An 11297-nucleotide genomic window follows, 5' to 3' on the forward strand; every position below is an offset into this window, starting at 1 on the left:
ATTTATATGGATAATGCATATGTCATAGAAGAAGAAAACCTTGTCTTATATTTCATAGATGTATGTATATACATGTATGTAAGTTATCAGCAAAAGAGGCTTTGTTTAAATTCAGTTTGGCTTATAGAAGCACAGTATGAATTAATAGCTTAGTCTGTTATGCAAGTTGGAAGGCTTTATCTGGAAGATATGGAAACAGGTTTTTAATAATTCTGATGGAACAAAAAATCCCAGACAAATCAATACATTATTTCTGATACTGTTTTACCTTTCTTAATAAAAGAACTATGTCTGCTATGCTTGCTTATTGCTCAATCAAACACATACATTTAAACACGCAAAGAGAGAGAGACCAATGCTGTGGTGGCCATCATGGCCTATGAACACAAAGTTGAAGGTCTGATGGTTTGTAGTGAGAAGTAATACCTTTAAGTGGTACAGATGAAAACAAAAATTCCTGCAGGAAGATTGTATGCCAGAAAGTTCATGTCTTTAACCTTAAAGTCATAAAAAATGTACATTAAAAAAAAGAGTTATTTCGGAAAAAGAAGCACAGAAAGTCAGGAAATGTGAAAATGTGAAAAAAGTATGAGATCTTAGTTCTGATACCAAGTCTGCATGCATCTACTGCATACAGTTGACATGGCTAGTATTAAATAGTTTGACAAACGTCAACATTACCTTCCTGGCGAGTCGCCATTCTCATCAAACAAGATCATGTCCCCAGAAACCCCGGTAAAATTAGTCTTCATGAGGGATTCCAGGAGCTTCCGACCATCTATGGGTTTCATAGCATCACAGAGGCCCACATAGCCTGGGCACAGCGACATCTGCATGTTGTGGAGGCCGTACGCCATCGAGTATATTGCATTGATTACAAAGCCCATCTTGGAGTCCTGAACGTGCTGTGTCCTCAGGGTCATCTGACCTGCCGGGGAACATTGCAAAGTGGGTGGTTAGTGCATGGGGCTGAAATACTAACAGCTCTTCAGACATCTGTTGGTGGGTTTGCCATTAATGGTGGAAAAAGTCTTTTTAAGTGTCTTAAACAGCTCATAGCAGATGCTCTTACTGGTACATGCACTGACCATGTTAAAAAAAAAAAAAAAAAAGAAAGGAATGAAAGAAGAGGTTCCCCTTAAATATTTTCCTATCCAGCTGATGCCTTTCTCTGTGCAGCTCCACACCTCACATATGTAATTTTCCAACTGTTTCTCTTCCATGTGTTTCTTTAAAGCATGTGTCACGAACGTTATAATATACTGTTTTGGGGAGTCCAGAAACTTCTCCCCACCTTCAGAAATCACTCCAAAGCCTCAGGAATTTTTTGTTAAGGTGTAAATGCTAACATGGGGTCTATTCTATACGGAACCTGTAGACACTGCTTTTGATTCACAGACATGGGAACTGATCATGTGCAAACAGACCAACCTAGGCACAGCTCCTTCACTGTACCAACAGTTTCTGTGCTAATAACTCTCCTACTTCTATGCCTCTTGCTCCTCTCTGTTTACGAAGTGAAGATAATGGTGCAATGCAGATGAACGCATTAAAATGTCTGTGAAGGGTTTGACAATGTGGGTTAGGCAATGACTCCATTTAGCCAGGATTGGTTAACCTTACTTTGTTTGGCTTTTAAAACATAATGTCTGGATTTCTATTTTCTATTTAAGATTCTGTGAAATGCACAATAAAATTTCATTCAGCAGCACCCTGAAGGCCTTTTTTTTTTTATTACCCATTGTTATTAATGGCACAGATTCGCTCTGTTGGCAGCACCAGGCCAGCTGGGGAAGAGTAGGCTGGAGGTTTTCTGCCTCATATGTCATCAGCGAAGCTGTCAGCTGCACTCCAGCCACCAGATCTTTAATACTGGGGAAGTGAGAAAAGTCAGACATAAAGCAACTGCATCAATGGTGCCGGGAATTTGTCAGACACCTGGAAAGATTCGGCTCGAGAGGGAGGACAAAGAGGTCTACTAGAACATTTAGCCTCCTTTTATCAGTCAAACTGAAACCCCTAGGAGCTAGGGAATCCTAGGGAGCAAAGGGAATGCAAATAACCCTCTCTGTCCACTCTGTGAGAACCTGCATCCCACAGAGGCATTGGCAAGTGGCAGGGATGGAGCTGACACCTGCCTGTCTGTGCTGCAGGGGCAACACGATGTGAGAAGTAATTTATGCCACAAAAACTGATGTGCAGACAATTTTTTTCTTGAAAGAAATGAAGACTAATATATGGCTCTGAGGGTAGCACTCATCTAGTTTAACAATCCCTCCAAAAGACAAGCATCCAGTCTGATGTCTAGGTACCTTTTGTGGAGATGAGTAAGAATCTCCAGCTGGTGATTGATGCCGTCATAAAATAGGTGCATCTACAAGCTCACCTTTTCAGTGGTGAACAAGAACATCACCATGCAGTTCTAATCACTAAAATATTTTGCAGTACTGAAAACAACAGGAAGCGTAACAAAGATCCAGAGACCGAACTGAAAATCACTGTGTAGTGGTCAGTAAGTGAACGAGGGGACTGAGATATCCCTTTTCCCCTTCTGTTCTGTGTGGGAGCTGGCACTCCCAGTTCTGGTCAACCTCAGGAGCACTGATTAACATTTTGGGTAGTTAAGTGATATGAGCTTGAAGTATCTGTAGTGGAAAAAAAACCACCTTGGAAACAACACACAGTGTTGCTCATTTGTTCTGTTCTACCAAGGTACTGCTTTTTCCTAATTAAAAATAATAGGCATAAAAACTGCAACAGTGGAGTACATGTAAAACCCATATTAATTGAAATTAAGTGGAAAATTGAACAAGTATATTACATTGCGATACACAAAACTTGGTTTAACCAATTATTCATCCTCAAAATTTACGGCTCACAGACCGTGCAGTTAATTATAGTAGCCATTAGAATGAATCAGATTTGCATCAGCAATAGTATTTATTATGAAACAATATTTCAGCTGCTTTACTGTGTATGATTGCTTAAAAAATTAATAACTTAATTCTTACAGGAACACTCTCCGCTGGGCTTTGTGCTTCAGTTTTACAGAATTATTATTCCGACTTTCTTTAAACATTGAACCTCATTCAGTTCACCTGATGATTTGTAATGAGGTTGCTTAGCTCTTCACAGAAGCTGCTGGCAATTGTCAATGGAGTTGTGAGGGAATTAGCTGCTGTGAGAATTTTAATGTACTTCTTCAGCTGGAAAAAACATTTCTCTGAGATGTTAACTGCCTCACTTTGCTGTATAGAGGCAAACCCAACCTGCCAAGTCTGACTGTCGGTTTGCAGTACCTCAAGATCTGTAGTTAAGGAGAACATCTCAAAAACTGAGACAAAAGAACATTTTTGCTCCTTAATATACTGTAATATGGTATTAAAAAAAGTCAGTATATATAGAATGAATCAATCATAGAATCATAGAATATATATATATAATATATTGTATATAATAGTTAAGTCTGATTGTGATTTTCAACCCATTTCACAAAGTACTTCAGCACATCAAACTTGAAACATATAAAGAACCCCATTTACCACAGTGACCCTGGGTATCAGGTAGCCCTTTTAAGGGAAGGCTGAATACACAAGGTAAAAGGTAGTCTCTCATTCAGAAAAAAAAAGTGAATACATTTTAAATCTGTCTCTGCAACAAGTATGATTTAGGTAACCTTAAACACATTCTTCACGTAAGTGTTAGTGCCTATTGTTCTTGCTGGAACTTGAACATATATTCTTAAGTTCATCTACGGGTGCTGTCTTCAGTCAAGAACCTTTCCTGACACAGGCTCATCATGAGATAGAGAGGTGGCACAGACAGAATTGACTATAGAGATTAAATTCTTAACCAAGAATAAATAAAAGAAATCTAATAGAAGTTGAGGAGTTCCTACAGAATTCCTGCACAGAGAATAAACATCCACAGATGGTAACCCCTATGTTTGTTTATAATATCCATAGTAGAGCTCTTTTCTGTTAGAGTAAAAAGAACCCCATACCAACAAGAGATCTGTTTTTCTCCATCTTATACATTCCCATATGAGAAAAATTTGCAAAGGAAATAAAAATGTCTGTCTTTCCTGTGGGCTAGGAAAAGCCAGTGTGACGCCATTTAATGCTGGTGTGTGGGGACAAGCAGGATACATTCACATGAATGTTTTAGTTCAGTTCAGGTGTGGGCTTTCAAAGTCAATCTCCAAATTGTTCCTGCTCACTGGGCTTTGGTTTCAAATGTGCATCACAGTTTTGGAGCAAGTATATCGAATTCCTTTCAGAAGATGTTAAACGGGATGAAGTGCCCCAGGAAAGCACCTGCTGCACCACAGCTGCAAATGGGTGTTCAAAGCTTTGGACCAGGCTACAGCCAGTTTAAAGTAAACCTCCCCCAAGCTGCAAATCTCTCTTGGCCCATAGAATTTGCAGTTGGGCTCAGCGTCACTCCCAGTATGCTGCAGACAGCAGGAGCTGGAGGTACAGAGGCAACGATGTGCGTGGGCCAGGTACAAAGCTTCAATTCGTAGTTCTCCAGTTGATGCTTATTGCAATTTTGACAGGCTTAAGTACCTTTTCTGCATTAGGACTGAGCAATTTTTTCAGGACGTAGCTCATTTTCCCACAAACATTGTTTGGAATAATATCAACCTATTTATGAAGCTGTGCTGAACTTGGTGATTATGTCCAAACCTTTATAGAAAATAATCTGTACTGCAGTACCGCAGCACCAATAAATAGTAACAGTGTCATGATAATTATGGCAGAAATAAAAAATTCTGCCTCCTGCAATTAAGAAGTACAAGGCAATGGAAGAATGCAGGCTGAATCAAATCATACCTCATGAAGAAAGTAGGACAGAACTTGCAATCATAAAAGATCAAACATTGTGGACTTCTCTGAAAAATAAGGAAATCTCAGTGGTTAGAGCATGCGAGCAGATCCCTCAATTCTGTTCTGTTTATTCCCTGTTCTTTTTTGTCCAGGTAATTTTGATAAGTAAATAAGGGCTTATGCTGTTATTTTCCAAGCTGTGAGATCATGAGGCAGTTCCAGATTTGAGGTCACATCGCCATTTCTGTCTATAAAATATTACATAGCCAAATCCTGTCCCTTCTTTGGCAAATTAGATAACCCATCCGTCCTTCCATTTTCCTTCTAATAATATTTCTTTTCTACTGATTTTTATCTGCCATCTTTCTTTAGACTAAACATTCCTTCAGAAGAGGACTACTTTCTCAATATCTTCCTGTTTTTCCCCTGCTTAATGCAATGGGCTTCTTATCGGCTGGAGTTTTCAGGTGCTATCGTGCTCTCTCCGAAATGAAAGTAATATTATCCTGGATTTTGTGGGAAATAAAGGTATGTACATGTTCATTCTGTAGATCATTTAAGAATCTGTATATACAGGATTCGGGTGAGCCTTTGCAATATGGTTAAATGCATTAAATATCAGCTTAGGTATTTGCTGCCACTGGAGTAGGTGGTTAATACCCATGCTTTTTCCTGCTTAAATATATATTCTATATGTCTGGATTTATCTGTATGTCCCCAGCTTTATTGTAGGACTGTGCCTACATCAAAGATGAAAAAGTCTGAGAATTAGTATAAACTCAGAGCATTGTAACCTGCACCTTTTCTGCCCACGCTGCTGGGAGTGACCCAGTTTGGGACACTCCAGCAATATCATAGGAGAGGATAAATGTGGGCTACGCGGGGTGATCACACACGGTGCTACTCAGCAGCACCTCATGAAACAAGGCTTGGGGCCATGGGAAGGCAAGCGCGGGTATGTGCACACCACAGCCATGGAGTCTGAGCTGAAGCAGCCTGTTCCCGTGAACCTGGGAGTTTATACGGGGAGCTGGGGAGGGCTGGCTCCGAAAGCTGCCTTGAACTCCTCATCCAAATTTGTTCTTTTCTGTTGTTGCTTCTCCAAAACACAAATATGTAGATGATGGAAAAGAAACATGTTCTTTCATGACGAAAATGATTCCAGCTGGCAACGGTTCATTTCTTGGATCTATTTAAAAATAATTAGTGTACTTATGGGCACTGATCCAAGAAAGCACTTAAGAGCGCTCGTAGTCCCGGTGCAACATGAGCCCAGTCCTCAGCACAGGCGGTGCTGAGCTTTTCTCATGCTCCAGCATCTCTCCCGCAGACCCAGGCTGCTGCCATCCCAGCTCTGGAGCTGTGCTGGACAGCGGCTCCACTGCGGGCACGGCAGCGGGCAGGCGGCTGGGGAGCTGCGGCCACCAGCTGGGAGCAAGGTGGGTGGGAGTAGTTAATAACCCTCCCAAGACCACCCCGCTCCCCCTGCCCAAATACAGAAAAACAAGACAAGAAAAAAGCAAATCTTGCAGGAAATTCTGAAATTTCACTGGTTTTTTCCCATATTTTGCATGCAAATAAACAGAAAACATTCTTCAACAGCATTCATAATTTTATGGTGTTTTGATGTAAATCCTGTCATTCCTGGGTTTTTTCCCTGCTTTTTACTCTCAAGGAAGATGAAATACAATTTTTTCTGGTGACGTTACAAAACCTCATCAAGCACGGTTGTGCAAGAGTGCAAAATTACCATGGTTCAGTATGATTTTCCTGCTTTCTAACTTTGAGAATACTTTGAATTTTAAAGAATGGAGAAAGGGTAAAAGAAAGAGTGGAGATACTTTACATTCCAGAGAGCCCCCCTCTTATTTTATTTCTCCAAGGAGAAACAAGAGAATGAAATATGAGACAGAATATGGGCGAACATTATTTTTAAAGTACAGAGCAATTTGTTTGCTATGCAATGAATTTAACATTGAAATACAGGGAAATGTGTAGTGTTTTACCTTTTTTATTTTTAAATTTCTTAATGACCAAAAGGTTTTTTACAACAAAATCCTAGTGGACATCATAGAGGAAGCCAGAAATAGAGCCTACAGTTTCCAACTATCCCACAATGTTTCCCCATGACTACTTCACAAATTAGTTTCTATGCATATGTCATTAAAGACTTCATTGATTCTTTGTGTTAATTTTTGTTTTGAGACAGTACAGGCTTACCTAAATGGATTCTAATTTCGTTAACAAATAGTCCCACATTCACTTTCCACTGGCAGCAGTTGAAGTTCAAGCCCACCAACAAAAGTTTTTGGTTGGTTGGTTGGGGTTTTTTTTCCCCTCTGCCTTAGTAAATATCTCCAAAAAAATCAGGGGAAAAGGCTGCCCTTTGTAACCAAGACATAACAGATCCTGTCTGCTGCAGATTGAAGTGCAGGACTTCGTAGTCTGTCACTAGTCCATGCTATCACAGTTGTGCTCCTTGGGAACACATCAGTTACCTTCCCTGGATCTGCATGCTCGGAATGGCATGGCACCAAGTCAGTCATCCCAGAAACATGCACGTCTTCAGCAAAGAAATGAGTGGAGTCTTACAAAATGGAGGAAAGGCTGTATGTCTGAACAAAGTTAAAGCATAATGTTCAAACTTAATTAAGTTCACATTGTTTAAAGATATAGAAAAGCTATGTCTGGAAGCCTTATTCTGGAAGCTTTTCCAAAATCTGTCATCAGAGCTTTCTGTTAAAGCAATGTGAAAAAAGTAACTTTTAGTTCTCTGTGATTTGTAATGTTCCAGGTGTTTTTTTCTGCTAAAAATCAAAAGTAATAGTTTATTTATTTATTTATTTATTTATTTCCCCAACTTAATTTCTTACAGGCTCTTGGACTGATGAACAGAGATATTTTCTGCTACATGGGAAATTTCAAGTTATTCAAATATCCCTTTCCATTCAAAATAAATACAAAAACTCAAGATTGGATTTATCTTTTCTGAAAAGGAAATTCAGAGGAAAAAAGAATAGATTTGGCAACACTGGAAAGTGTCATTTTGATGCTGAGGCAAAAACCATAGCATAACACTGAAACAATGTAAAAGCAAATTATAAACTTGAAACAAACCACTTCAGTGCTATTGAAATGACAAAAAAAAAACCTAAAAAATGACTCATTTCAATGCTTTTCTTTCAAAGTGTGTGTCATTGAACAAACACGCTGCTATGGAACATTTTTCAGATTTGACAAGAAAATATCTTCCAGTGCAATCCACTCACTAAAAGTTTTTGACCAATTCTAACTTTTCACTCTTCTCAGCTGAAAGCCAGTCCTAGCACTGTTACACTTTATGTGGTGATTATCACTAAAATGTGGAATTTGAGAATGACTGAAGGACCAAATTCAGTGTCCTAAAATGCAGAGAGGACTTGCAAAACATTTTTTTCAAGTGCTTAGTTGACTTTGGCGTTTTACGTCCATTTAAGCCTACATGAGCAAGGCATGTTCAGAGCTCTCACAAATCTGACTAAAGGTTGACGTTCATCCTTGGGTGCCTATGTACTGGTGGTGGTCTGGCTTCTGTTGTGAAGTTCAGTAAAATCAGCAAAAAGAGTGACAGCAAGTCCTAGGAGAAGGTAAGTAAATAGATACCTATTTCTTCACACCATTTTCATAGAATAATAGAATCACAGAATGTTTGGGGTTGGAAGGGACTCCTAGAGGTCATCTAGTCCAACCCCCCTACAGGAGCAGGGACACCGCTAACTAGATCAGGTTGCTCAGAGCCCCGTCCAACCTGGCCTTGAATGCTTCCAGGGATGAGATGTCGAATTTTAGATTGTTAAAATTCAGTAAAATAATGTTATCACAAGGCTTCAATCCTGTACTGATCCCAGAGGCTTTTTGAGGCTTGCGGTGGTCTCAAAGGTTTAGATTTTAGTGCCTTAATTAATTAGCACATACAAATCGGTATTTCTGTGTGCTAGAAATAAACAAGGAGCTATCAATGGCTAGAGATAATACATTTTATTCTTCCCATACATTTGCCAAACTCTTTGTGTCATTCTATATACATTTTTCAGTCAGTTTTAAATAAAAGTTGAATATTAATTTTAATTTGTTAATTCAACATGTTCAAAATTCTTTTCTCAGAAATCGTGGCTTTTTCCTTTGCCCATTGACTGACACTTTAGATCAAGATTATTAAATCTATACAAGGCAGATATTGAAACTTCTACATATTAGTCTATGACTATTTTGGTTTTCCATGGCAGTATAAGGATAGGCAGCATATTTATAATCTCAGAAGTAAGCTCTAGCACAGTAGCTCGCTCACTCTCTGTTCAGCAGTGTTTATTTTAAACCCATGGTTAAGTTCAGTGGAACACATTTATTGGGAAGTTTGTTAGCATCTGTCAGAAAGGCGTCACTGGGTCTAGCTGGAGTTTTGGTCTGACCCAGTACAACCATTCATATATTCTAAAGTAGTTTTCTACATCCGGACGATGAAATGTATTTTATAAAGACCATATGGACCCGCTATAAATGCCTCACGATTCTTATTTAGTAAATACAAACAAAGCAGTTCACTGGCTGCTTTTCTTAGAAAAAAGCCCTTCTATTCATTGTTTTGTAATTTTCTTTTTCTGTAGAAGTTCGCATTAAGTACTCTGTAAAATGTGTTGTTGAAGTCAGATGAAATGATGAATCCTGCGAATCTGGCGTACAAAATTTGCTGCCTCTGGATCTCGTCCATTTTTTCACGTTCTTGGTAAATCTGTGAGCAATATTCTGCCGTGAGATACTGCATGTGTTTTTCATGTAGGTAGCGACTGGATAACAATTACAGGAGGGCAGCTAGCCAGCTCAATTGGCAACTGCTAAATTGAACTGGATATTCAAAACCGGGAATGCAAATATTTTGGTTCAAAGTTTAATTTATAGAAGTATAATACTTGGCACCAAAAGCTTTTTGTAAATCATTTTCCTTACTCTGCAGTCATGAATCAGTCCAGCGGTGGCTGTACACATGAGTGATTCCAGCTACAAACTGCTGGAATTCAATGTTGGCTGATGCAAAAATGTAGCTATTAGGATGATTTGACATCTAGCTCCACATCTTGGGTAGACATCACTACCCCATTTAAAATTAATTCCTCGGGACTTACATCTCATGCACAGGGATTATGAGTCATTAAATAATCATTTGGTAGCACAGTGCACCCCTTGCCTTTGGAAGCGGTGTTCAGCATGGTGTATACTCAATTAATCAACCTTAAAATAATACTTTCCACTCTCCTAAATTACACTTCCCCTCCTAAGTTTGTAGAAAAGGCTCATTTAACTAGAACACGATTTTAAAGGTAGAAAAGAGCCCAGGCAATGTAACTGGGATTCAGATCTAAACTTTGTCGAAGGGCTGAGTGATTGGATCTGGTGCCAAATGCTACTTTATGGCTGATTTGAACTGCTCTGCCAGTACAGGTCGGAAGGAAAATAATCAGATGCAGCTCCCTGATGATTCCTTCTGCAGAAGGAAACCTATGGAGCATGGAAATGGCTAGTGGCTTGGGGAGCTTCAGCTAATCTCATATGTTTTAGTGGCCTTTTGGGGCTTTGAACATCAGTGGGCATTCTGGTGCAGTTGGGGTATCCCTGACTGATGACCACCTCTGGACAAGGCTGTGCTTGTCCCTGAAGGAGGAGAGTGTTTAGTTCCCACACCCAGTCTGCTTGTAACAAATACAGCCTAAATCATTTCAAGCAGAGATATACAAACTATTTTTATAAGATACCATGGCAGTGGGGGTGACAGGTACCAGGAACAGCAGTGTGAGTAATGGTAAGGGCAGATCTGGCTCTGTGTCAGCTTGTGTATTGCTCAAAATAGCTTGTGCGCTATTAACGATACATGTATTGCAGCTGATGATAACTTCTAATAGCCCCCACTTTGCAGCTGAGAACTCCTGCAGGTCTGGCTCCTAGCCCATGACTATTTAATTCAAGTTCTACAAATGTAACATGGTACTCAGGGCTGAGTCAAAATTCCTTCAGATTTGGGGTTTTGGCCTTGAGTCGGGACTATTAAAAAAGAAAATACATGGAAATGTCATACTAAGATTTTGTACTGCATGAGTGTCATACACATTTGAAGTAATTTGGATTTGAGAAAGCATTTCTGTTAAAAATTATGATTATATAAATATATTTATAAATAAAAGAAATATGCACTTGAAACTATTTATTAGATGGTTTTAATTGTATTCATCACCTTCACAGCTGAGCACCCCTCATTTCCTTTGAGGTGCTTCACAGGCTTTTCCTTGTTGGCTCCTACTACCTCAGGAGCCTCCGGCTCACCTCCGCCAGACTTCAACTTTGCTGCAGCGCCCCTGACACCCTGCTGGGCAACGGTTTGAGGGCTCATACTAGCCCCCAGTCCCTCTAACCTTTGCATTTCATCCCCTAACCTGGCAC

At 39.6% G+C, this 11297-nt stretch overlaps 1 protein-coding gene across 3 annotated transcripts in view; it reads right to left on the reverse strand.

The window, feature by feature from the left end:
• Positions 1–11297, reverse strand: part of GRM5 (glutamate metabotropic receptor 5) — a 267360-nt gene that overhangs the window by 43910 nt on the left and 212153 nt on the right. For all 3 annotated transcript variants that reach the window (XM_035897103.1, XM_035897102.1, XM_035897101.1), the window contains exon 4: positions 682–928. In XM_035897103.1, the coding sequence (XP_035752996.1) occupies positions 682–928 (247 nt within the window). The remainder of the gene's footprint in view (positions 1–681; positions 929–11297) is intronic.

Source organism: Egretta garzetta, unplaced genomic scaffold (assembly GCF_000687185.1).
Source record: "Egretta garzetta isolate BGI_Z169 unplaced genomic scaffold, ASM68718v1 scaffold137, whole genome shotgun sequence".
NCBI lineage: Eukaryota > Metazoa > Chordata > Aves > Pelecaniformes > Ardeidae > Egretta > Egretta garzetta.